This window comes from Triticum aestivum, chromosome 5B, assembly GCF_018294505.1.
Source record: "Triticum aestivum cultivar Chinese Spring chromosome 5B, IWGSC CS RefSeq v2.1, whole genome shotgun sequence".
NCBI lineage: Eukaryota > Viridiplantae > Streptophyta > Magnoliopsida > Poales > Poaceae > Triticum > Triticum aestivum.
Window position 1 is genome coordinate 501791378 of NC_057807.1, and position 27980 is coordinate 501819357.

The 27980-nt window shown below is 46.3% G+C and overlaps 1 protein-coding gene and 2 non-coding genes across 5 annotated transcripts; 2 read left to right on the forward strand and 1 right to left on the reverse strand.

Moving 5' to 3' along the window:
• Positions 1 to 6719: 6719 nt before the first annotated feature.
• On the forward strand, positions 6720 to 6793 carry TRNAN-GUU (transfer RNA asparagine (anticodon GUU)). The gene has a single exon. It is a non-coding gene; the product is annotated as a tRNA-Asn (tRNA).
• Positions 6794 to 19047: 12254 nt separating this feature from the next.
• Positions 19048 to 19150, reverse strand: LOC123117979 (U6 spliceosomal RNA). Its single transcript, XR_006457608.1, has one exon. It is a non-coding gene; the product is annotated as a U6 spliceosomal RNA (small nuclear RNA).
• A 1077-nt stretch (positions 19151 to 20227) lies between these two features.
• On the forward strand, positions 20228 to 25261 carry LOC123112782 (uncharacterized). Of its 3 annotated transcripts, XR_006455714.1 has the most exons (4): positions 20709 to 22550; positions 22646 to 22744; positions 24022 to 24110; positions 24664 to 25261. XR_006455714.1 is itself a non-coding variant. In XM_044533872.1 (3 exons), the coding sequence occupies exons 1-3, from the start codon at positions 20522 to 20524 to the stop codon at positions 24748 to 24750; spliced, it is 351 nt and encodes a 116-aa protein (XP_044389807.1). In that variant the 5' UTR covers positions 20228 to 20521; the 3' UTR covers positions 24751 to 25261. The 3 variants fall into 3 exon arrangements, 2 of the variants coding, with proteins under 2 accessions (XP_044389807.1, XP_044389806.1); XM_044533872.1 differs by lacking the exons at positions 20709 to 22550; positions 22646 to 22744 and adding an exon at positions 20228 to 20702 and having other exon boundaries at positions 24028 to 24110; XM_044533871.1 differs by lacking the exons at positions 20709 to 22550; positions 22646 to 22744 and adding an exon at positions 20235 to 20702.
• Positions 25262 to 27980: the final 2719 nt, after the last annotated feature.

Genomic DNA, 27980 nt, shown 5'->3' on the forward strand with positions numbered 1-27980 from the left:
GTCAAGATTGAGTCCAAATGCTTAGCTGACAGAGCGCATGGTTTTATGTATCATACATCTTTTCTTGTATGAATTTATTCATTTGATATCCAGCATCTGGCAGATAGCTTTAACCTAAATGTTGTGACAAGTGCCTCGCATTGCTACCACTATTTTTCTTTCTTTAGTATTTTGGCACATCAAACTTTGTTCCCTAGATGATCAATTTCTTTCCTGTTTGTGAAATCCCTTATTTTGTACTCCCTCTGTCCCAAAATAATCAGATTGAAGTCGCCTATTATAGCCCATGGGCCGGAAACTTATTTTGGGACGGAGAGAATATGTGACTCGCTATCATACTAGTACATATTTTGGGCTGGATACTTGTTCGGTCGTAGGCTTCAAACAAAATATGATGCTTCTTTTTGTAGGTTATTTGTTTGACATACATGACAAATACTCGTTCAACGACCTCTCTTTGGCAATTTCTGGCCCATGGGCTATAGGTGACTTCAATCCGATACTGTGCCCCATCGACAAATCAACTGCTAACTTCAAATCAAATGAGGTTCTCCTTTTTTCTGATGCTATTCAGACAATGCAGATGCAAGACTTTCTCTTTTGATCGTCTGTTTACGTGGTCTAACCAACAGGACATGCCCACTTTAGTGAGACTTGATCGTGCGTTGGTTAACATTGCTTGGGTTCAAAAATTTCCAGATAGCTCTCTGACCTCCTCTACTGATCCACGTCTGACCATGTTCCCATCCAACTTGCTGCCGCTACTCAAATCCCGAAACCTGTGATTTTTCGTCTTAACAACGCTCTTCTTGCAAACTCTAGTTGCCGGAATCAGGTTGCTACAAATTGGGCTAGCGTCAGTTTGCAACAGTGCTTGAGGGGTTCGGTAGGTATGCTTGCCTTGTGCCTCAGGCACATTCATGATGTGGCTGAAAATGGTTGGCCAACTATCGTCTCCTTCCATCCTGGCCAAGAATTGCCATACGACCATCGATCTCCTGGACAAGCTTGAGGAATCTTGTCTGCTTTCTGTTCTTGAGCTTTAGCTTAGGATGGCTGTGAAACTTGCTCTCCATCGCCTTAATGCTGAATTGGTGGCATATTGGAGGCAAAGGGCTAAGATTACAGACTACGTTCCGGGGGATGAAAATTCTGCTTATTTGCATGTTTGTGCGTTGGTTCGATACATTAAAAACCAAATTATATCTCTAGTAGTGGCTGGATCCTCCTTCACCTCTCACTTAGACAAAGAACGCATCATTTTGGACTTTTATAAGAACCTAGTTGGGACTACCACTCTGTCACGTTCTCCTTCGATCTAGCTAACATTTTGACCTTTTACAAGAACCTAGTTGGGACTACCACTCTGTCACGTTCTCCTTCGATCTAGCTAACATTTTGACCTTTTACAAGAACCTAGTTGGGACTACCACTCTGTCACGTTCTCCTTCGATCTAGCTAACCTGATGACCGGCTCCTCGCTCTCTGTTTCGCAAGCCAGGGACATCGTGAGACCTTTCACGATGGACGAGATCGAACTTTCTCTCTGGGGTATGAATGATAATGTTAGTCCCGGCCAGGACATCTCTGTTCGTGCATTCAACCTAGTCAAGGAAGACTTGCTTAGTAATCTTCTAAGTGATTTTCATAATTGTTCGGCCGACTTGCGGGTGCATCAACAAAGCATATATTGTGCTGCTGCCTAAAAAGTTGGGTGCTAAGTTGCTAACCAACCTGAGAACTACAGACCGGTCTCCCTCCAGAACTGTGCGGTCAAGATTGAGTCCAAATGCTTAGCTGACAGAGCGCATGGTTTTATGTATCATACATCTTTTCTTGTATGAATTTATTCATTTGATATCCAGCATCTGGCAGATAGCTTTAACCTAAATGTTGTGACAAGTGCCTCGCATTGCTACCACTATTTTTTTTTCTTTAGTATTTTGGCACATCAAACTTTGTTCCCTAGATGATCAATTTCTTTCCTGTTTGTGAAATCCCTTATTTTGTACTCCCTCTGTCCCAAAATAATCAGATTGAAGTCGCCTATTATAGCCCATGGGCCGGAAACTTATTTTGGGACGGAGAGAATATGTGACTCGCTATCATACTAGTACATATTTTGGGCTGGATACTTGTTCGGTCGTAGGCTTCAAACAAAATATGATGCTTCTTTTTGTAGGTTATTTGTTTGACATACATGACAAATACTCGTTCAACGACCTCTCTTTGGCAATTTCTGGCCCATGGGCTATAGGTGACTTCAATCTGATATTGTGCCCCATCGACAAATCAACTGCTAACTTCAAATCAAATGAGGTTCTCCTTTTTTCTGATGCTATTCAGACAATGCAGATGCAAGACTTTCTCTTTTTGATCGTCTGTTTACGTGGTCTAACCAACAGGACATGCCCACTTTAGTGAGACTTGATCGTGCGTTGGTTAACATTGCTTGGGTTCAAAAATTTCCAGATAGCTCTCTGACCTCCTCTACTGATCCACGTCTGACCATGTTCCCATCCAACTTGCTGCCGCTACTCAAATCCCGAAACCTGTGATTTTTCGTCTTAACAACGCTCTTCTTGCAAACTCTAGTTGCCGGAATCAGGTTGCTACAAATTGGGCTAGCGTCAGTTTGCAACAGTGCTTGAGGGGTTCGGTAGGTATGCTTGCCTTGTGCCTCAGGCACATTCATGATGTGGCTGAAAATGGTTGGCCAACTATCGTCTCCTTCCATCCTGGCCAAGAATTGCCATACGACCATCGATCTCCTGGACAAGCTTGAGGAATCTTGTCTGCTTTCTGTTCTTGAGCTTTAGCTTAGGATGGCTGTGAAACTTGCTCTCCATCGCCTTAATGCTGAATTGGTGGCATATTGGAGGCAAAGGGCTAAGATTACAGACTACGTTCCGGGGGATGAAAATTCTGCTTATTTGCATGTTTGTGCGTTGGTTCGATACATTAAAAACCAAATTATATCTCTAGTAGTGGCTGGATCCTCCTTCACCTCTCACTTAGACAAAGAACGCATCATTTTGGACTTTTATAAGAACCTAGTTGGGACTACCACTCTGTCACGTTCTCCTTCGATCTAGCTAACATTTTGACCTTTTACAAGAACCTAGTTGGGACTACCACTCTGTCACGTTCTCCTTCGATCTAGCTAACATTTTGACCTTTTACAAGAACCTAGTTGGGACTACCACTCTGTCACGTTCTCCTTCGATCTAGCTAACCTGATGACCGGCTCCTCGCTCTCTGTTTCGCAAGCCAGGGACATCGTGAGACCTTTCACGATGGACGAGATCGAACTTTCTCTCTGGGGTATGAATGATAATGTTAGTCCCGGCCAGGACATCTCTGTTCGTGCATTCAACCTAGTCAAGGAAGACTTGCTTAGTAATCTTCTAAGTGATTTTCATAATTGTTCGGCCGACTTGCGGGTGCATCAACAAAGCATATATTGTGCTGCTGCCTAAAAAGTTGGGTGCTAAGTTGCTAACCAACCTGAGAACTACAGACCGGTCTCCCTCCAGAACTGTGCGGTCAAGATTGAGTCCAAATGCTTAGCTGACAGAGCGCATGGTTTCATGCTTGATCTTATTCACCAAGGCCAAACAGGTTTTATCAGGGGTAGAGGAATAGTTGATAATTTCCTCTCATGCCGTTGATATCGTTCAATCTTGCTTCGAAAGGAAAATCCCAACCATTGTCTTAAAGCTGGACTTTCATAAAGCTTTCTTTTCAAGAAAACGCAAAAAAGTTTTTGTGTTTCATTTCATTGAAAACAAGAGGAGTTCAGTACAACGTCCCATGAGGGGAAGATACATGGTGGTTGTTTAGTGTACATCCCAAGTTGTCGGTAAGACGGTAACAGCATTCGGAGACCGAGGGCTCCAGCCCTAGACCATAGGGTAGCTTCCTCCTTGATGCGCGAGATGGGTTGGTGGCAGAGGGGATGGTGCCATCGAAGACCCACGTGTTCCTTTGCTTCCAAATCATCTAGGGGATCAGAAGCGCGGCAGAGTCAAGCGCCGCGGCTTGGGGGTGGAGTGCTTGGCGATTTCCCACCAACTATCGAGGGTTGCGTCAGGCTCAGGGGGTGGCACGTCAATCGCAGCCAGGAGAAGATATCGTGCCAGACTTGACATGCAAAGGGCCAGCTGACAAGGAGATGTGAGATGGTTTCCATGGCCTGGTCGCACAGGAGGCATTTGGGGTGATGTTGCAGTCTGCATTCCAGCAGCGATCTTTATTGGCCAACCAGTGGAAGAACTTGACGCGAGGAGGCGCCCAGATCTTCCAGATCAGTTTTCAGGCATCGCATGCAGTTGAACCGTGGAAGGTGGTGCTGTAGCAGGAACTAGCAGTGTAAATGCTGTCGGTGCTCCTTTTCCAGGTGTCCACAAAGCTTTTGACTCCCGTCTCTTGGGATGCTATGACTGCTATTTTACTTGCCGGAGGCATCCCTTTGCTTTGGGATCGCTGGATCAACCTCATAAACAACACTACAAACTCTGCTATTCTGCTAAATGGGAAACCTGGCCCGTGGATTCCTTGCCGGTGTGGGCTAAGACAAGGAGACCCTCTGTCACCCTTCCTTTTCATTGTGGTCGCTGACGTGCTCCAACGCTTGATCATCCATGCCTCTGAATATGGCATGCTCACTCATCCTCTCAATAACTCTTTGTCGTGTTCGTTCCTTCAATATGCTGACGACACGTTGATAGTTCTTCCAGTGGTTGCGGAACAACTTCATCACCTAAAACGGCTGCTCTTACAATTTTCTGAGGCCACCGGGCTGTATAAATTTCCACAAAAGCACTTTCTTTCCAATTCACGTCGCCCCGACTACCTCTCATAGCCTTGCTGAGATCTTAGGATGTCCTGTGGCCGGTTTCCCTCAATCTTACCTAGTTTGCCACTCTCAACTTCCAAACTAAACATTTCTGCTTTCTTTTTCATCATTGATAAAATTGATTGCGGGTTGGCGGGGTGTTCTGCTTACATTGGCCGGTAGGGCCATCCTCGTTCGTGCGGCTCTTCGTGCCCTTCCTATATATGCTATGAGTGCGCTGCTGCTGCCAGTTGGGACGCTCCAGGAAATTGGCAAACGTTGTTGTGTATTTTTCTGGTCTTGGCAAGACACCACTACGGGCGGACAATGCGAAGTAGCGTGGGACCTGTATGACTCTGGCTCCATATGAATGGGGTCCATATGAATGTGTGCCTTCTCCTCAGACACCTTTCCAAACTTCATGACTCTGGCTCCATGCCTGCTCCAAACTACATCGTTAGCAAGTATAGATGGTCGCCTATTTATGAATGGGGTAAGTTGGGCAATGCCACCACGCTGGTTTGGTGCGATATTTTCAAAAGCCTGAATTTCTTCCGGTCCATCACCTTTGTTAAAATCAGCAATTGGGCTACCACCTCTTTCTGGAATGATCTTTGGCTACCCAACCACCAAACTACCCTTGTCTGCCAATTTCATGCTCTCTTTTCACACTCCAACAGACAGTCTGCCACCATTGCTTGGGTGTGTGCTTCTCCGGAGCTGAACCTCGATCTTACCCCTAGATTATCCCATGCGACGAATAGTGATCTGGCTACATTACGTAGTACTATGGCTTCAGTTAACTTGAATTCGCTGGTTCCGGACAACATGGTGAGCAGGCGAGAGGGCAAGACCCTTCTGACAAAATTAGCATATAAAGTGATCTGGCATGACCGACCAGCCGACTACAATATGGAAGAACTATGCGTCGAACAAACGCATAATCTTCATTTGGCTACACAAATATCATGTTTAAACCAACGAGAGGAGACTTTGTAGATCAATCGCTACCTATGATGCTTGCCTGCGGCGCCTGCGATAGCATTGCACACCTTCTCCTTGGCTGTGCCTTGCTTTGACCTCTCTGGGACGAGCTTGACAACCTATATGATGGCACGCCTAGCAGCCTCGGTGACGACTAGATGCGGGCTCTGATGGACAAAGTTCGCTCTACCATTCCAATTCTCTTGAACACCTGGAAGCGTTGTAATGCTATGATTTTTCGAAATGAGACTCTTCACCCACCACATTGCTATAGGGTTGTGGCTGATAACCTGGCGCTATGGGCGCACAGATGCAAGAATATCCAACGACAAGCTCTACACCGGGACTACACCGGGACTGGGGCTCTATGTTGTTGTCGCACCGACGAATAAAAAAAAACTCGCTCAAATTGGACCTTAAATTCTTTCCTGGTCCGAGGTCAAATGATGCATCTTTGTGGGTTTCGATTTCTTCAATATCAATCTGAAACCTTGTTTCCTCATGATCTATGATGAGCCTATATTAGAACTGGATTTGGTACTATAAGTTACATGTTGAGATGCTCTAGTTTGCTATTTTGTATTGTAACTTATCATGTATCTGTGTGACCCATACAAAACCCATACAAACAATATGCGACAGTGGATCAAACATTCAAACTTTTCGTGAGCATCCAAAGTTTTTTTATTACAAATGTTCAACAAAAGTATAAGGTTTATGTCTGGTGGGTGTATTATGTCCATCTCCATTCTCATAGATTGACATCAATATTTAGAAAATGGATGCGTTTTGCAATCACTTGAGATGGAATTCGCCATGGAAGAGATCACATAGCTTTTGTATGTTATATCTTGCCTTAGTGATATTATATAGAGTTAAATAATTTTTGTATCAAAAAGCTGGAATAGCTCAGTTGGCTAGAGCGTGTGGCTGTTAACCACAAGGTCGGAGGTTCAAGCCCTCCTTCCAGCGAAATCTATTTATTTTGAATGAACAAAACGGAATAGTTGGTACAGCCACTAAAGTGTTGTTGCTTTTGCCATTCAAATTTGACTACATAGAACTAGGACCCTTCTGTATGGAATTTCTGGATCTAGCCAAAACAAACTTTTCTGCATCTAAGGACCATATTGCAGTTCAGTTAGTCCAATCCTTACCATGTTTCGCCTGTGTATATGCAAAATACATTTTTGTAATATTTATGGTTGAAGAGAAGGGTTGGGCGACGCTAACTACAGTGTCAAGATGCTTGCATTGTCTTTTAACTTACTATACATGTTACAATACTAGTTACTGGATCCCATCACTCATGTCTTTACTTTTTAGACATGAATAATGGATATATCAGATCATGATCCCTCTACAGTCGTATTTGTCCAAAAGAATTCTTGATTTGGCTGTCACTGCCTGCGGATCATGTCATCTAGTGTTGTCGAAGAAATGTCAAGAATAAATGACTGTGTATGTTGCTTCTCCCAAAAGTGGAAGCACCACTTTTTTTAGGTGCGTTGTTTCCATGCATTATAAAAATGACAGGTATGTGAGGATAAACATTGGTGGATGTGGGCCTTTACAGATACCTTTTATTGGTTCTTATGGGCCTTCTCTTCCTTCAGATGCATCAAACACTCTGTATGTAAAGTCTCCCATCCAACTGTACTAGACAGGAAATTACACGTATCCTTTTATGCATATGATCTCTGGCTATTTTATTTTGAGTTTATTTGTCATTTTGTTCATAGCTGAACTATATTTTATGTTTATGTTCATTCCAATTTATGTCTCAATCTTTTCTTTCGTGTTTTTATTTTCGCCATTTAGTGCTTTAGCTCCTTGAGTCTTGCTTCTCTAGATATATTTAACCCTTTTACCGGGTTCTCTGAAGGCTGGTCAAAGAGGATATAATAGTAGATATGTAATAGCGTATGTTGTCTTAGAGACTCCTGCCCCAGTGTTTTCTGTCATGAAGTCTCTACGAGGTGAGCATAACATTTTTGTCAGCCTAAGTTGTGTCACTTACATTCTAGATAATAAAATGGAAAGGTCCATTATATGCTAGATCACTCATGGCGTATGGTTGTCAGGTTGGCCAAAGTGTGGGGGACACAACTGTGGCAAGTTTAGGTAAAGAGCATGACAAGTGGGCTAGGTAACTAAAGTGTGTATGAACTGAACACAATCGATCTTGCATTCTTGCATGAGTAACCAACAACAGACAACATCTTTGGACAAAACAGAACGTGACTTATCTTCAAGATAACCACCTAAAAAGAGCACATGCACATGCAATGTCATGGTCCTTGCATAATTAACAATAAAACTATATTGAGCGAGTATTGGCCTGCAAAAAGTGGCATCATATTTTGCTTGAAGCCCACAACCGAACAAGTGTCAACTTCATGCTATACACTGACATATTTGAAAATATGTACTATACATAATTGGTACAGCCAGTAAAGTTGTATGGAGTTTTTTCATTCAAATTTGACTCCATCAGGTGTATGGAATTTCTGGATCAAATCAAAACTACCTTTGAGCATCTAAGGACAATGTTGACCTGTAGTTTAGTTAGTACAATGCTTAAGGCATTTCTAACCGATCCCCAAAAATAGTGGAGTATCCGGTGGAGTAAACCCTTAGTGGAGTAAGTTTACTCCAGCAAGATTAATTTAGGCGGACCTAGTCGATCCCCTATATAGTGGAGTAAAAAAATCATTTGCATATCATTTTCGGCCACCGAAACACATTTCTTTGCTTCTTTATTTCATTCAACAACATTTTGATACATTGGAGTACATAATTCACCAATTCTTCGCTACGAGAGCAAGACCAAAGAAAATAAGAACCACAATTAGACATTTTAAAAGGTATCCAATTTCGATAACTTCTCCCACTAGTTGGATTAATATCTTCTTTATGTCTTCATTGTTGATCTGCAGCTTCTCGAGCTTGCACACTTCTTTCTTCTTCGATTCCAAAGAAGTAGGCGTTGCTTCGCATCTAGTCTCACCTATAGCCTCTATTCTAGCTACGAGTGCACGAGCATCTATCAATTTTTGTGCTATCAATAGATCGATGTAATCTTCTTCCAAATACCAAAACTTGCATCGATCTTACACACAAATTAGAGCAAACAATGAGCTACCGTAATTGCGCTAAATCCGGTGAACAACCGAATGAAAAGAAGCACATACGCCATCTTTTTTGCACTTGAAGAACCGAATGAAAATTTGTGTGGTGTTTCGACATTCGAGGAGCTCGTGGCAAAAAAACAAATTTTGGCTCACAAAAAAGCCAAAATTTGTTTTTTTTTTTTGCTAGAGCTCCTCAGATGTTATTTGACTAGAAAAAATTACACGCACCTAGTGCACCCAAGCATGTTGGTTGTCACGAAATTTCAGATTTTTTTAAATTTTGTTTGCATTTTTTCTTCGAATTTACTGTTCATCGGTCAAACCTGGTCAAACCCGGTCAACGTGCTCAAAATCTGGTGTTGGACCAAACTTATCCAGTTTTGAGACTTGAAGGACCAAATGTATACCAAACAATCTTGAGGAACTAAGTCTATGCTTTTGGGGAACTTGAGGGACAAAAACATACTTTTCTCTTTTGCAAATGAGAAACCACATGCTGAAGGTTGTTTTGCTGAGGTATGCGCATCTTGTACCCTGCATTCAAACCTTGCTGGTTTTTTATGTTGTTCTTCGTTCATCCGGAACATATGGTAGCTTGTCTATCTTTTTGGCACTGTCTGAAAGTTGATTGCGTTTCTGTGTTGTGCAGGGAGAGTAGGACGCGGAGCTAACGTGTAATAATAATCGGTACGCATATCTCTGTTTTTCGCAGATGCGGAGATGTCCATGAACTCATTCCTCTGTTTTGCAGACGTGGAGATGCCCGTGAAGAGTTGATGGGACAAACTAAATCACACTTGTCAAAAATTAACCGGAGAGGAATTTTGGAATTTGAACTGGGACCTGCAGGTGTTGATTCAAACTTCAGTCAGCTATGATTGTTGCCCTGCTGGTGCTAGAAACAGTTGGTGTCTTGCTGCTCTGTGGCAGTGTCGTATGTAACACAGTTGCCTGAGAATTGCATGTATAATGTACTCCTCGAGGAGTTGTAGATTGGTCTGTAAGGGGTCTGGCTTATGCGGTGCGATGTGAGGTCCCAGTTCATATTTATCCAGACTTGCACGGGCCACGGAGACGAGTTGCAATGCAAGGGCATCGCCTATCAAATTGAGGTATACTCCCAGAGTTCATATTTTCCTGTGGTTAGTAGGCTAGTAGCTCGTTAACAAGTTGCTCACTAGAGATAAACTGGTTAAAATACATTCACTTGCTGATCTATCTTGTCTGTTCTGTGAAGAACCAGAGCCTTGCATGCATTTGTTTTTTGGCTGTGCTATTGCTACTGAAGTATGGAGAAATGTGAGTGCTGACTTGGATTAACCCAGATGTTACATACGAATCCATCGCTAGATGGTGGATTAGTAACAAAAAGCACTGAGCTATAAATCTTCTACATTTAGCAAACTCTCTGGGCTCTTCGGAAAAATAGGAATGGCCTCTGCTTTAACATAAGTTCCGGGACTAATTTGCAGGTTATTCTGAGAAGCATTGCGGTAGCAGCATGCTCTCAGTGGGCGATCTATCGCTCAGGGCTTGCAAAAAAAAAGGCGTGGTGGAAATCATTTCATCTCTATGGTTGCTGGCCAGGAGCACACCTCCGATGATGTGGCCGGATCTCGGTTGAGGAAGACAGCCTCCTGGCTGAAAATCACCTCAGCGGCAAATTTGCTATAAAAGACGCCGAATCTTCAGACTGGGAGGCCACCATAGCTGGTCTGGCAAAATATGCGAAGGAATCATCTATGAAGTAGGATGGCCCAAGGTTGAGAGATTGTGTCAAAGTTGTAGTGTGTGTGCTATTGTATTCCATAACCCCGTCGGACCGGTTTTTGTTTTCCTTTTATTGAATTTGCATTGGGGATGGGCATGTGCGCTTCGGGCTGCTGCCGCGAACGCCCATGTAGTATAACTGAATGATGGTTGGTTTCGTTTGTGTGAAATGGAGCCGGAGTGGGGGCCCTTCTCCTCTTCAAAAATGAGGTACGACTTGTGTGAGATTCATGTGTTATGTCGGTCGATTTCATGCTTTTTAGGGGCATGTACGCTCTATGTATTACTCCCTCCGTCCCAAAATGTAAGACACTTTTTTACACTATCATTTTTTTTGACGAAAAGGCAGGGCCACTGCTTTTCATTGCGAGTAGGAGAAATAAACAGTTACAAAAGAAAGATTAGAGAAGGGGGGAATGAGTTTAGAGATACAACTGAAATACATCAGTCTGGCTCTAGGGGTCGCTCTACAAGAGCCATTGCACGCTTTCGTCCAGCATCTACCCAGTCCTTCGCTTCTAATTGAATCTTCTGAAACACTTGTGTGGGGCGGCAAGAACTATTTCTGAAGGTTCTATCATTTCTTTCTTTCCAGAGGTTCCACCATACAGTGCCAAAATTGATCTCCAAGATTTCGCTTTTTCCTTTCCCATGGAAGAATTTGTACGATGCCACCAGCTTACAAGGGAATCATCATCGGTTGCTGCCCAATTAGAGCTCATATTCAGCTTGCAGAGTGTCATGTGCCATACTTCCTTCGCATAAGGACAAGAAGCAAGTAGGTGGGCAACAGTTTCTGGTTCTTGTAGGCAAAGCACACACTGCGGGTTATGGGGCCATCCTCGCTTAGCAAGGTTGTCCGCCGTTAGACATCGATCTTGCGCAGCTAGCCAAACGAAAAACTGGCATTTGGGCGGGGCATCCGAGCTCCAGGCGAGCTTCGCAAATGGTGGTTTAATGTTGGCAGTGAGAGTGGCAGCATAGGCCGAGCTGGAGGAGAACTGACCATTGCTAGTCCAGCGCCAGGTAAGTGAATCGTCATGAGCTTGAGTGAGCTGGATCGACTGCAGGTCATTCCAAAGGGTCGTGAATTGGGTGATGGCCTGTTGAGTTAGGTTTCCCTTGAAATGTCTCATCCACTTTCCATCAGCAAGGGCACATCTGATGGAGATTGTTTTGATCGTGCAATGGTTGAAAAGCTCGGGGAACCTTCTGGAGAAACTTTCCCTTTGATGCCAAGGGTCAATCCAGAATTTTGTGTTGGCACCGTTTCCAATATTAAACTGCACTGATGCCTCAAAAAGAGCTCTGACCGAGGTGCTGGTTGGTAGAGGTAAGCCGTGCCAAGGCCTATCAGGTTCCATCCACGACAGCCAAAGCCATCTGCATCTCATTGCCTCACTCTTTCGGGTTAAACAAGGGATTCCGAGCCCCCCAAGTTTCTTGGGCAAGCACACCTGATTCCAATTGACTAGACATTTGCCACCAGTTGCCTCATCTTTATTTGCCCAAAGGAATCCTCTGCAGCCCTTGTTAAACTTTTTTACCACCCACTTAGGGGGCTCAATGGCCAAAATCTGAAAGATAGGCAGAGCATATAAAACCGAGGTGATCAAGGCAAGTCTGCCAGCAGTGGGTAGCATTAATTTGATCCATCCAGAGGTGTTCCGCTTGAGCTTGTCAAAGATAGGTTGATAGTGAATTTTCTGGAGTCTTGTAAAGCTTAGGGGCATCCCAAGGTAAGTGACAGGGAACTCCTTGATTGGGCATTGCAGGATCATGGCCAGCTGATGGATATCAATGTTATCACACCGAATGTGGCATAAATTGCTTTTGCTGAAGTTAGTCCAAAGGCCGGTTGCATTTCCAAATACTTCCAAGATCATCTTCACCGTTGTGATTTCTTGTGGGTTGGGCTTGACAAAAATCATCACATCATCGGCATAAAGGGAGGCTCGCAATGTTGGTAGGTTTCTTCCAAAGGGAGGTAATACTTTGGCAGAGACAGCACGCCTCACCAATGCATCGAGAATGTCCATAACTAGCACAAACAGGAGCGGAGACAGCGGGTCGCCTTGCCTTAGGCCCTTTCGGTGTATAATTATGTCAGTGAGCTCCCCATTGACAAGGACTCTGGTTGAAGATGAGGCGAGCATGGAGGCGATCCAGTTCCTCCAAGTTTGGCTAAACCCTTTGGCCGCAAGGACCTCCAACAAAAATTCCAAGAGACACTATCAAATGCCTTTTCGATGTCTAGCTTGAGCATAATGGATGGAATCTTCTTCAAGTAGAGGGACCTGACCATGCCTTTGACAAACATAAAGTTGTCGTGAATCGCTCTTCCTTTGATGAAAGCACTTTGCGAAGGCAATACTAATTCCTTCAGCCTTGGTTGTAATCTTCGTGCGAGAATTTTCATGACTAGCTTTGCGAAGAAGGTGAGCAGACTTATAGGCCTATAATCTTTGGCTTCAGCAGCGTCAGCCTTTTTCCTGATGAGAATCAACGTGGCATTATTTAAGCTGTCAAGGTTCGCAATGTTCATCCCTTCAAAAGCTTTGATTGCACACATTATGTCATTTTTTATTATATCCCAGCAATTCTGGAAAAACAGTGCCATGTAACCATCGGGGCCGGGTGCTTTTCTGGGGTTCAGATCCATAACAGCAGCTCTCACTTCATCTTCCGAGAAGGGTCCGTCAATACTGCTTAAATCAATCGGGTTGATGCCAAGAGCAGCAAAGTTTATGCAGCAGCCTCTTTGAGTTCTAGAACCCAAAGCCGAGGAGAAATGCTCCCAAACAGCGTGCAATTTCTCTTCTTGGCTAGTGACAACTGCCCCATTGTGCAGCAAATTTAGCACAAAATTCTTTTGTAGTCTTGCCGAAGCTTTTGCTTGGAAGAAGGAAGTGTTGGCATCTCCATCTCTCAACCAATCAATTCTAGAGCGTTGTCTGCTGTGAGCACGCTGAACAGCTGCAATACCAAGCAGATTCATCTTCAGGGCTGCCCTTAACCGTCTCTCACCGTCAGATAGATCCCTTTCATCTAGGGCGGCGTCCAACTGTCCAATAAGATCACTAGAAATTGTTGCACGGAGCTTGAGGTCTCCGATGTGAGCAGTGCTCCACTTTCTTAAGGCTCTGGCCATTCTTGTGAGCTTGCAGTGCAGTCGTAGATACGGGTCCGAGCAATTGGTTGGTTGTGCCCAACAGTCAAGTACAAGCTGATTGAACCCCTCGAACTTTACCCAATAATTGTCAAATCTGAAGTGTCTTGGAGGCTTGAAGGAAACATCAGTGGAGAGCAGCAATGGGCAGTGATCAGACATGTCTGTGGCAAGGGAAGCAAGTAGACAACAAGGGTGTGCTGTCATCCATGGATCATTATAGAGCACCCTGTCCAACTTCACTTTTGTTGCAATTTGCTGTTCGTTGGTCCAAGTATATTTTCTGCCATGGAGGTACATGTCTCTAAGCTCCAGCTCATTAATAAATCTCCTAAAAGCTGCCATCATTCTTCGATTTATATTCATGTTGTTCTTGTCCGAAGCATCAGCAATAAGATTGAAGTCACCAATGAAAATGCAAGGAAGATTGGAATGACACAATGGTCTCAAATCATCTAAGAAATTTAGCGTGTCAGCATCAGACTGAGGTCCATAGACTGTGGCTAATCTGAACTTAGTATCTGTCAGCCTCCAACAGCAATCGACGGCAATGAAAGATTTCTGCTGAGCAAGGAGGTTTATATCAACCACATCGGGGTCCCAAGCCACAATTAAACCACCTCTAGTACCCAAAGCAGGCTCGAATAAGAACTCGGTGTACTTTGGACCACAGACTTGACTAATGATCATACTGTCAACCACTGCTAGCTTCGACTCTTGCAGGCAGATAATTGTCGGGCTATGCAACAGTACAACATTTCTGACCACCCCACGACGGGCAGGGTTGTTAAGCCCTCGAACATTCCATGCTAAGATATTTGCGCTAATCATAAGAACTCAATCGACAGAAAACAACAACAACAACAGAAACAGAGCAGCATCAGGTACGCCGCCCCTTCCGGGCGTTCCTAACGGAGGCAGACTTGGCCAGAGCAGAGAGGGCATCGATTTGCCTGTTAGTCAGAGGCTTCTTGAAGGTAAGCTTGTACCTCTCGAGGGTCTCCTCCTCTTCTTCCTCTCCAGGCTCCGCAATGGCGAGCCCTCTCTTTCCGACAAGGACTCGCCGGGCCAACCGCAGCGAAGTGTTGCCCCCTCCACTGAGGGCCTCCTTCCTTCCCTGCAGTCTGTAGCTACGCCTGGTCGCCGTTGCTGGTGGGCGTCGGGCGCGCCTTTGCTTGGTCAACGGCGGAGGGGATCTGGGTCCGGCAAGAAGCGGCGCTGAAACAGGGGAAGTCATGTCCAAGAGGAATTGCTGGACGGGGTGAGGTGGCGATGATGGGTCAAGAGACGTCGTAGCGTGCTGGTCGATAGCACCGCTTTGGTCCAGCACAAGGCAGCAGGCCGTGGTGGATTCAGCACAGCCCATCTGGGCGGCAAGGATTCTCGGCCCAACAGACGGGCCAGGCTCGGCGCTGCGGTTGACCATGGGCGGCGACTGGTCGTGGGTATCGCATGCAGCAGGTCGCAGCACCCCATCCGTCGTCAGGTCGTTCGTCTCCACGCTTGCCGACAGGGCATGGGCAGCAGGGGTATGGTGCAGATCGGCATCCAAAAACATAGGGGTCTCGATCGAGGAGCTTATCATTGGCAGGGCAATCTGCCTTTCATCCCTGTCACCTTGTCTGGTGGCCGTGGCATCAACATTAGCATGCAGCTCCTATGTTGGCTCAGGTTGCGGCAGCTCCATCATGTGGCCCTGAGTCGCCGCCGCGTCGTCAGCAGCCGAGGGAACGACGTCAACTCGTGCACGGGCCACATGCTGGCCATCAGAGGTTGCGACGGCCACAGAGTTGACGCCGTTAGTGTGCACGGCCGGCGTGCCTGACACGTCGGTAGACGCATCACAGGCGCGGTGGTGGCCGCTACCCCCACCGCCCCGTCCATGAGCTTGGCGGCATGCCTGCGCCTGCTGGAAACGCCGGAAGTCGTCATCCGCGAAGCCACGCGCCCATGGCACCGGGTGCACGTCTGGCAGCGGGCCGCCATCATCGTCATCTTGATCGTAGCGATCACCGCGAGGTCCAGAACGCCTCGCCGCCCCAGCCGGCCTGGCAGGGTGGTAGGCTACTGAGTCCAAATGAATGAGGACCTTGTGGTGTAGCAGCCGCGGGGCATGGTCGGTGCAGGCGCAGGTTTCGTCCATGCCGCCGTCTTCCGAGAAGCCTACCGGCACCGAGATGTGCGCCAGCGGATTTGAGCACGACCTAGGCTTGCCACGCACCGTCAGAGTGGAAACCGTGGGCACCTCCGCCAGGTCCTCGACCCATGCCGTGGCCACAAAGTAGGAGAGGTCTTCCTTCTCGAGCGTTTTAGTGGCGATGCGGTAGATGAGGCACTTCGGCAGCATCCTTTGGACCCTGTTGATGGACCAGGCGTGCGGCGGCAGGTCCTCCAGAAACAGGCGCACGCTGTATCGGTTGGCACGATAGGAGGCGAAGGAGAGGCCAGTCCAACGCCGCACGAGGATAGGGATGCCATGGAAGTGCAGCATGTTCTTCTCGGCGACGGCACGGAACCACCGGTCGTTGAAGAAGCGGACGAAAAATCCGTCCTGGTGGAGGGACACCTGGAACGCGGAAGGAGGGGCTTCCGGGAACTCCACGGTGATGCTGTTTGCGATGTTCGCCGGCACAAGGGCGGGGCGAGTGCCGGCGACGATGAGCATGAGGGCGGACCCTCGGAGCCGCGCCTCCTCGGCTTCCATCTCCTCATCTTGATCAACGAGGCACTTCGTCCTCCTCGCCCTGCATGCGGCTGCGGCCAGTAGTTCGCCAACGTCCATTGCTGGCGCCGCTCCGGAAGCAGGTACCGACGCCACGGGGGCAGTAACAATGGGAACGTGGTAGGGAGGAGGGAAACAGAGGCGCGAGTGCATGGGGGCGCAGGTGGAAACCGAATGCTCCAGCGGGAAAATCAGCCGAGAGAGAACCGTAGGCTGGGCCCTGAGGCGAGGTGGAGGCGGTGAAGGATTGTCGAGCTCGGAGAGAGGCACACGGGGCAGGTGCTTGCGGTGGCAGAAGCGAGCCGTGTGTCGCTCTCGGAGGCAGTGGAGGCAGCGAGTTGGGTTGCGGCAAGCGGCCACCTTGTGGTTCTTGTCAAGACATCTGAAGCAACGGCCGAGGAGGTCGAGCTTATAGCCGCCAGCACCATTACTGTCGGCCGCAGAGCAGCGTTGGTGCGCCTTGAATGCGTCCTCTTGAGAGGGAAGTGCGCACCCATGCCGTCCGGACTTGCGACCGACCACTTGCCAACCCTCAGCATCAGCCATGGCGTGGGGCGGCAAGGTGCGGCCAGGCTCATGAATGCACGGCGCAGGCGCATGGCCAAACTGGTGTGCTGGTGGCGCCACAACCAAGGAGAGCAGTCGCGGCCTCGCCGGGGCAGGCGGAGCGTCCGCCGCAGCCGCAGCAGGAGGCAGCCTGACCACCTCAGCGAAGGATGCACGCGCAAGCATCCGAGGCGAGGATAGCGGAGTGCCATCAATGTCGGACGCCGGCTCAGACAAAGAAACACGCTCCCCAGATTCCGCCGATCCGGGGGAGTAACTCGGTCCACCAACCTCGAAACTGGGCCGTGACTGCGGAGGAGTGGCTGCCATGCCCGGAGCGGAGCAAGGCAGGGGGGAGCCGGCGGGGACCTGCACCTGGGTGGCGCAAGCACGGCTACGCCGCGGCCACGGTGGCCGGCGGCGCGAGAGCTAGGAGGGTGAGGGCGAGAGCTCCTTTCCTCCCTATTCCAACAGAGGCAAGTAGCTACTATTAGTTGAAAAAAATTACTTCTTTACACTATCATAGCATCAAAAAACGTCTTACATTTCGGAACGGAGGGAGTAGAATTCAGAATAACTGCAGTGTCCTTGTATGTGCGTGATAAGTAGCTTTGGTAGGCTAGGGAGGGCGCTGAGCTAATGGGGGTGAAAACATTGTTCGGTTTGTATCGAACACAACTGCACAAGGTTTTATTGGGGACCGCAAGAGGGTAAGAATGTGGCCATCTATACACATGATGATAAAATAAAACATATAACTACTTGGTCAAGTTGGTCTTGCTTAGCACCTTGAACATTCTAAAATACACAAGAAAACAAAATCAAGGACAAAATGATATACTACCTATGTTCACTTTTATAAAACGTAGACATTCAAACACTATCCAAAACAGTACAAAGCAAGCGGTCTGAAACGTCTTATAAAAACAAACGGAGGGAGTAATAAAACCAGTGAGACAATGCAGGGACTCGTGTTTTTACACACCACTAGCAAGATGCCCGTGCATTGCACGGAGCGTCAAGATGCATTTTTTTTTATAAAACACATGTTGTGATTGACCCATGCGGAAGTAATCCCATGTGTAAAAACTAATGATATCTCGAGAAAGAGAAGAGATAGGGTGAGGAGGAGTGTAAAAACCCATGCGGCCACCATACCAGATTGTTCCAGAGGTTTTCTTTTTTAATTGCTCAACAATGAAGTTGTTGGAGATAAGGATGAACAAGGGAAAGCCTTATCTGCAAATGTGAAGAGAGGTGCAGGTATCTTTTTGCAAAATTGTCATAGTTTGCTTTCTATCCGTTAGATGTAGATCAAACGGTCTATCTTGCAAGATGGCAGGCACACCATCATCACCAACTCGGTTTTTTATAAGAGTAGAGATGTGATTTATGGAAATATAACGAGAAGTACTTCCTCTATAAATTAATATAAGACTTTTTAGAATGAGAAGTACAAAGGGAGTGTTAGTGAAAATATAGGTAATAAGTTGTGCTTGTAAAAGAGATTATACAATGTAAAAGCAGATATAGGCCATGTTTAGCTAATAAAGCGTATCCCCACAAAATAATAAACAAGTAAATGCAGTAACATACAAGTCCAAAGACTTGGTTAGCAGAAAAGGGACTACTAAAAGGACCTGTTTGTAAAGATATTGGACAATGAAAGGACATAAAGGCGTGGCCGCCTGGGTGTATATCTGCAAAGAGAGCAGGGATTATCGCAAAAACAAATCTGGACGCCAAGGACTTGATAAGAAGAAAGGGGAGTGGTGGAAGGACCTGCTTGTACAGAGAAAGACCAACTCGTAAGGTAATAACTGCAAAAGAGGAAGCGACAGGGGGCTGCCTGCAAGATACCAGGGACCAGCGCGCAAAATCTCGAAAAAATTTGGACCATTTCTCGATTTGTGCGTGTCATCCTTGCGCAGGGGCCATGCTAATCTTCTCTGTATCGTTCCAATTTTATCGGATGTCCCCGAAGGGACAGCGAGGGTGCAAGCGCGGGGCTTATAAACCGATCGATGCTTCTTCCGGTGAGCGAGGTGGGACTAAACCAGGGTCGTTCGCTGCGTTCAGCAAGCACCAGGACCGCGGGATGCCACCAAACGGCCAAGTGGGCTGTATCCTCGTGTATACTTGATCCTCCTCAGCCGGCCCACTTAAGGAATCGAGCTGGAGCATTTGCCATATGCCCTGCTTCGGGCCCAACTAGAGGAGCCGAGCCGGAAATCAAAAAAGAGGATTTGCAAAAAAGATAAAATCAAAAAGAGGTGTGCTCACGTGAGGTTCATGTGTCATGTCGATTGATTTCATGCTTTGGGGGCACGTAGGCGCGATGTGCCGATGTATCGTCTCGACCGTACATATATGGTAGAGTACATGGGTGTCGTCTACGGCAGGCATGTATATGTGGTTGTTTTTCACGTGAAGAAAGCTACTGCTGGTGTGGTGGTGGGTGTTGATGGAGCGAATTCTGTCCGTGGAGTCGTGGACGGTTCTGTGCTTCCGGTGCACGGACTGGGAAGTCTAAGTCTAAGGCATCGTCGGTCGTACTCGTACACCACTGGCTCTATGGGCAAGTAGTAGTGTACTAGAGGGATACCCGCGCTTGCGCCGCGCGGTTCCTTCTGCCGGTGAGATTTTTTCATGCTTAGTTGTCTATTTTGGTCGGTCACCTCTCGGTGGGTCTCTTACAAATTTGTTGGCCATGCTAAAGAGAATAAGCATGTTTTAAGAAACGGGGAAAACTAAAATATCAGTGAAACAAATATCTTGCCCATAAGGCATCATGAATAGGAGAGAGGAGAAACGTCGTCCAACCAAACCTCAGAAATAGTCCGCATATGACTAGACTATATGCGAACCTCAAATCGAACATATATGCAAGGGGAGAATGAAAATGGCGAGGCATGTTTGGGCAGTCGGCAATGCCAAATCCGGACCACCAGGGATCACTTTTTCTCTTTTTGGGGTTCGGCTCCTCTGCAGTCGAACTACTACAGCAGGCGTGCTGTAGACGTCCACATCGGCCGTCAATTTTCATCTGACCGCTCTAATTTCCCTACTTATTTCTGTTAATAATAAAGCTTTTATGTATTCGGATAAATGCTTCCGTTCACACTGCACACCACACAGTAAAGACCGGAGAGCAAAGAGATTGAGGCAAGGGCAAGCAGACGACCTCGCCGCCGGCGAGGGTTCGTATCTCCAGCCAAGCACACTCCCTCCCCTAGCGACGGTCCGGTGGATGGACCTCCTGCCCGCCTGATGCGTCGCGGCTGTGTCCCCGGCTTTCCCAGGATCCGCCGCAAGGCGCCGTTCCCTGGGCTCACCGGCCGACGCCGTGGAAGGCAGGTATGTGGGAGGACTCCACCCTCCTCAGGCTGCGCCGCCCTACGTCCCTCACCTCGATTGAAGCTGCCCGCTTCCTCCAGCCGCTCGCCGATGGGGATCTGCCGGCCGCCCGGCCCCGCGCCGCCACAGTCCAGGAAGGAGATATCGCCGTGCGGGCGCTTCTTGAGCTCGGGAGAGGCACAGGTCAGTACGTGGCTAACTCCTACCTTGTAATATGTAGCATGACAGTATGTTTGGTCCCTTGTCCATTGATATTGTCCGTCCAAATCTTCAGAATTATATGTATGTAGCCTGTATTTCTCAACGTTGTTGTGCTGTGGTCTAAATACCGATTGTTATCTTACTGCAATTGCATTTGATTTGATTGCGCCGTTGTGTCGTGGTCTCACTCTCCATAGAGATTTTGGCATGGTTCTGACTAGCAAATTTCTAGAATACTGTAAGTCAGTTTTTGGTTCATCTTGTTTGGAAACCAGGATACTGTGATGTAAATGCTCAAGTCCTTGCCCCTTCACACATCAGCAAAACTAAGTGATACTCTACTTTTATTTTTCCTCACTTTAAAACAGATAAACAGAAGCAAAAGTTGCTCTTCCTGTTCACATATCATAACAGGATGCAGAGGTTGCTCTCTTTGTATTTGCCTTAAGTACTATAAACACATCACAAATAGAAGGAATTACTAGCTGCAGTTCACGGCTGTAGTCACGGCTGTAGTTGAGGTTGATGCAGAGGAGCCGAACCACACAAATGCATGACTCTCCTCTTATTTCTCTATCAAACTATTGTCATATCCGAGGAAAATATGAATTCTTTTCCAAGTCCCAAATATCATTGGCTTCACTCTGTATATTAAAGAGAGACATACCAGATTTTATACACACAAAAAATCATATTGCTTACAAATGGATTTTAGGAATTTTGGACAAGATAAGTGGAATACCGTTAGTAAACGAGCATAGTACCTATATTCCTGCAAACCATCTGCATTTGCTCCAGTCATTTTCTCTATAGGTGCTTCGCATTGTGCAACTGGAATGTACTTCTCTCCTGTCTATGCAAAAAATAAATTAGAATAAACATTAGTTGAGTTATTAGTAACTCTATAGGCTTTTTGATAAGTGATAAGAGGTTTACAGAAGAAGATTGTTTTTCGGGAATGACTTTAGCTGCCCCTTTTTTCTTTTTACTGGGATGTTGATTATCAAGCCATGATTTCTTCCTTTTTGAAGTCTTCTGCTGAATTTCCTTTTTCTTCAGACAGGCTGTTTGCAAACAAATGTCTGGTTCCTGAGATATAGCTTCAGTTCTGCATGTAGTAGTAGGAGCTTTGTCTTCAACTTGCTTCTTTAGATTCTTCAAAGCATCATCTACTAATTTTATGCACTCTTGTGATGCAACTGCTTGGGAAGCTATGCCAAGGAACTCATGCATGAAAAACTTAAGCTGCTGCCTATCTTCGGATCTAGGGTCTTGCAAAACAATGTTGCCATGGCTGTTTTGAATAGTGCCGCTTCGTGCTTCTCGAGTCCATCGCTTCAAAATATAGTGGCTTGGAAGATACTTAATATTCATGACATCAAGGGCTTTCAAAGCATGACTACACAATATACCAACTCTTTCAAATTGACCACAACTACATAGAACTTTTTGCTCTTCATCAACCAGAACTTTGCATTCTTCCTCATAAGAGCATTCCGGGTCAAGATTGGCAATTGCAACAGTATATACATTGTGTTCCTCCGATGGCTTGATGTACGCTGAGATGGATCTTTCATATTCATTCTGAAAATCTTCAAATATGTGAGGTGTGTAAACTTTGCTTGCTTGTATTACTGTAGGAGTTCTTATTCTAACTCTAGGTAATTTTTTTCTAGACTCATATTCCTCATTTACCTCTTTATCTCTCTTTCCTTTCACAACCCTCTCTACGTGCTTGAAAAAATGAAGAATGTCAAGATCAGACTTCAAATGGTCTTTCAAGTCACTATTCAAGCTCTCACTTAATTGTGTGCTTCTCATGCCTATAGTGTAAGCATTCCTCATGTAACATCTTGCCCATTTCTCTTTTACTTTATAGACACTGTCCAACCAAGTCTGTGTATCCACATTGATTCTTATGGCAGTGAAAGCTTCTTCAAAGTCTTCCTCTTCCTCATACTTGTACATGCAAGCACTGAAATCAGCAAGTACATTTGGGCCATCCTCGTCTTTTTTCTTATGAGGTAAATGTTTGATGGCATTTTGCATTATGTGAAAAGTGCACAATCCATGCCATGCTTCCGTAAATACCGCCCGAATTGCATTACCCATTGCTACGTCCTGGTCAGTAAGGATAGTTCTAGGCTGCTTTTTGTTATGTATGGATAGGAAAGTGTTGAACAACCATCTGAAGGATTCAAATGTCTCGTCGTATAGAAGTGCAGCACCAAAAATGACCATTTCTCTAAAATGGTTGAAGCCAACAAATACACCAAAGGGTCTGTACTCTTTATTTGTCCCAAATGTAGTATCAAACGTAACAACATCACCGAAGTGAGCATAGTCAATGATCATCTTCGCATCAGCCCAGAAGATATTTGCTATTTGTTCATTGCAATCGTGTCGTACGTCATATTCAAATGCAGGATTCTCATTTTTTTTATCTCGAAAGTACTTGAGCATACTTCCAGCTTCACCATATATCAACTCCCTTTGACGCTTGGTTCGCAAATAGTTCTTGTGATCACGAGGTGTGTAGGTAAGGTTTGATGACCCACCAACTTGCCGACTTGCCAACTCATGGGCTGCTTTTGGTACAATTCCTGAATCATCTGCAGTTTCAATGTCAAAAGCTTGCAAGGTCGATATCTTCCGCTGTGATGGCATCAAGTGGCATGTTCCAGGCAATTGCAAGACATGGTTGTGTTCAGTGACTAACTCATGTACTTCATAATTTCCTGTTTCTCGGTCAATGGTGATTCCCATTCGAACTTTACAACCAGTCCTTGTTTCTGCACGAGGACGCTTGGTATTATGATCTCTTTTGTCTATTCTTCTGTAGCCCTCATTGGAACAAACGTATCTCGCGAAAGTGATTGCCCCATCAAGTTTGCTCTTATTTTCATAATTTACCCTTACGTCAAAACCAATATGACCTCCATAACAAGTCCAAAAGCCCCAAGCCTCTTTTGTGGAATTAAATTTCATACCAATTTGAGGCATCCAACTAGGAACCATATTTGCCCTGTAAAAAATAGGCATATCTTAATTTATTTGTCTAGTTACACTACAAGAATACGATGATATGGCATGAGAATTTTAAAAAAATTGAGTGTACATGTTTGAATCTTTGTTGGAGTTGGTCATATTCTGCATTACACCTTTTAGTTTCCTTTTTTGTAATCTGTGATAGCATAGCAAACTCAGTCTATAGGAATTCTCTTGCTGCCTTGAGAACATGAATACAATTAGAGCATATGTTACATACCTCAAGATTGATCATCTTTTTTTTTTTTGCTAGGAGAAGGAAGAGGCAAAAGGGAGATCATCTACATTAATCTCCTGTCAATTATTGGAAATCCCAAGTACTTCACGAGCAAACCACCTATGGTACAACTTGCATCTACAGATCTAACTACATTAATGTATTTTATCTTGAGATTATTCAAAACAATAGAGATCACTTCTGTTAGCAAAGCACCTATGGTACAACTCGCATCTACAGGTCTGACTACATTCATGTATTTTCCTATGGTACAACTTGCATGTAAAGGTCTGACTATATTCATGTATTTTATCTTGACCTATTTAGAACAATAGAGATCACTTATGTTCAAATATATTTTTTCACTCTAACATCATCCAAAAGGTGCAGGAATAAATTTTGGATCTCCTTCCTTCCTTATTACTTCTAATTTTCTACTAGTTGTTTGGAGGGTGCGACTCCTCTGCAATTTAGCTGCTGAATTTATTAAAATTGATGTTACCTGTTTAAATCTTCATTGCCGTTAATCATATTCTCCACTAAACCTTGTCTTTTTTTGTAATCTGTGATCATATAGCAAAATCAGTCTAGGAATTCTCTTGTTGCCTTGAGAACATGAATAGAATCAGACCACATGTCACATACCTTGAGATTGATCAGCTTCTTTTTTGTTGCTAGGAGAAGGATGGTAGAAGTGAGTTCAAAAGGGAGATCATCCACACCACTTGCAGATCAGCAGGAGGAGAACAATCAGTAGAGCGATAGGGCAAGGGAGATTTTTATACCACATAAACTTGCAGATCAACGTGAAGAGGACAAAGATAGGGCAAAAGGGGATCTCTATGCCGCCCATAGATCAACATATACCTTGGTCACGTTCTGGCTACAAGGAGGAGGATCAAGGAGGACTGGGGAAGACGGGCGGGATGAAGGCATAGAGATCGCTGTTTGGCGCCAGCGTTCTGTTTGGCGACGAAGGCATGGAAATCGCTATTTGGCGCCAACGTGCGTTCTGTTTGGCGCCAAGCAGCCATAGGAGATTTTTCAGCAGACAAATTGGGTGTTTGTTTTCATTTTTTTAAAGAAATAAATGGGGAAATTAGAGCGGTCAGATAGGAATTGACGGCCGATGTGGACGTCTACAGCACATGTGCTGTAGTAGTTTGACTGCAGAGGAGCCGAACCCCTCTTTTTGATACGACCACTAATCATGCATGCATGGACAAATGGGGCACCGACCAATAGAGTTTTTGGATATATCGGTAGTCAAATTAGCTAAAAATTTATTCTTCTTAAATTAGATGGGTACAGTGGACTGTCGGGCCATCATTAAGAGATTAGTCAAGAATAACATAGAACCGTTGATGATACTTAGTAATACAATCGAAAGCGGACAGTGAACGCAGCCTAATGGGTTTTCCGTAATCGTAACACGTCGAAGCTAGGGAAGGTAGCAGAAATAAGTTATGTAAAACTTTGTTTCAGATTCCACCGGACTTTGTAAGGGAGGTGGATCGAGGATTGTACTCCCTCCGTCCGAAAATACTTGTCATCAAAATGAATAAAAGAGGATGTATCTAGATGTATTTTAGTTCTAGATACATTCTTTTTATTCATTTTGATGACAAGTATTTTCGGACGGAGGGAGTAGTTCCACAATTTCATAAAGCTGCAATGAATTCCATCTTAGAAAAAAAAAACATCAAAGCTTATAGCTGCTAAGAAAATAAGGAATATCTAGTTTCTATTTCATAATCGGTGAGTCAAGGAATGAGAATACAGCCCCTGATCTGAATTTGAAAAGCAGATATAGTGTAGGCAATTGAGAGACAGCAAGAACCAGGTATTTGTTAAACAAACATCTTGCCATATCTTCCTATCATGCTTACACACCACAGCAACCAAAGATACTGGTTGAGCAAACATGCTTACAATTATACATATACTAAACCTAGCTAAGATTCTTTTTTCTGGTTATTTTGAGTTATTTTCGCAGTAAAAATCGGACCAATCAGGATGAGACACGGTAATTAGTGGGGGAAGTGGGCAGGTAGTTTCCTGGGTGCATCTAGCGATTATCCGTTGATCCGGGACATTCGATTTGCCTTCATGTCGTGTAGTGCATGTGCGGGTTGACTGGTTCTCTTCGCGTGGAAATTGGGTAGCCGTTTCTGGAGATCTTTCGGCCTGCATGCGTCTCCTTCGGTGTTGTCCCCTGCTGATGTTGACGCGTTGGCGTTTGGCTTCGTGTGGCCGTGGGTGGTGCATGTCCTGGAGTTTACGAGCACCGCTTTTGCCGTGTTTTCTGGAACACGGATACACCGCCTCGCCCCTGTATGCTCCTATAAATTCCCTCCTCACTACTGCATCCATCGTCGACTCTCCGCCGGTCCGTGACCCAGGAGTCCACGGAGACCCCGTCTCCCTTCCGCAAGCTGCGGTAGCGCACCATCCCGCCGTCGTTTTTTATGCCCTTGCCATCGCCATAGTCCCATGCGCCAATGACCTTGACCTCGAGGACGGGCGGCGACGTGATGTCGTGATGAAGAGTCCACCACCTAAACAAATCGAGAGCGGCGGCGTGCTGGTGCAGGTCTGGGTGCCAGCGCGTGACGGGAAGCTACGCCGTGTGCTGCCGATCCAAGGGAGCTGCCGTCGGTCCGGCCGGCTGCTCCAGTATAGGACCGCGCCGGCGGCAGCCATGGCGAGCGCGGGTGGGAGGAGCGCCGGCTACCGGGGCGTGTGTTCGACGCGTTGTCGACCCAGATAACGCCCAATGTGCAGTTCTTCGGCACGGTGAGGCAGTACGCGCGCATGAGCTACAGGCTCATCTACAGCATCTAGGCACGCATTCTCTCCATCCTCGATCCCGCGCCGTGTAATGGAGACGCCGCAGCGGCCGGGCACGTCGTGCGACGCGTGCGACTTCCGCCACAGGCTAGGCACCGAGAAGTTGATCGGGAGTGACGAGTACTCCGGGGCGGCGGCCGCCGGAATCGCTACAGCCACCCCGGAAGTTGCTCGGGAGTCGGGAGTGAAGAGTACCCCGGGGCGGCGGCCGCAAAGTTCAGGCCACCGAAGCCTTCAGTCTTGCGTCATCGTCGTGGGAAATTGCCGCTTCGGCCCCGCCTAGCACTGAGGTCGGCACGCGCCCGTTCTCCCTATCGCTCCACCTCTGTGTAAGCTGCAGCGCGGTGAGCTTAGCCAGGTGCTTGACTGCGAGCGCTGCCGGTCCGCTGACACGTGCAAGGCTATTCCGGGACCAATTGGATGGACGCAGCGACGAGCCGAGCTGCGACGTTTTGGTGCGGTCTGGACATCCTGACCGGCCATCGCGTAGGTCGCAGGCAAATAGGGCGTCGGTAACACGATTGTGTTCTACCTCCCGACCGGCCACGGAAACGGCGCCGTGGGCATGGCCATCCTCGGCGGGGCCCCACTTTCCTCATCCCGGCGGAGCGGCCGTCCATCTTGCTTGCACGCACAAGGAATCCCTCGGCTATACATCTCGGCCAACAAGGACATCGTCGTGAACCAAGCTCAAGTGCCGATCTCCGAGTATGCGCCATCTCTTATGCACGTCTCCTACTCTGTCGTCGTGCGTTCATCTGGGCCGGAAGGCGCCGAGCCTCCACTCCATCTCTACGATGGGCATCACCACGACTTACGGCGATGACGGGTCACGACCAACATGCCATGACCACGGTGGCAGGTCACCTTGGCGCTATATCCTTCGCGGTGAGCTTCTCAGTCGTTTTTTTTTCCTTCTGAATTTTGTCCTGTATTTGTCTGAATTTTGGGCTAACAACTACTACAATGATGGCCTACGTTCACATTATCCTGTATCTTACTTTCGCTGAACATGCCGACAAGCACCATCACGGTGACTCGGTGAGCTTCCCAAGCCTTTTTGCTGAATTATCCTGTATTTTTCTGAAGTTTCATGATGTCGGCTCTTTGTTCAAGAATTTTTCGATCCAATTTTGTACTATATA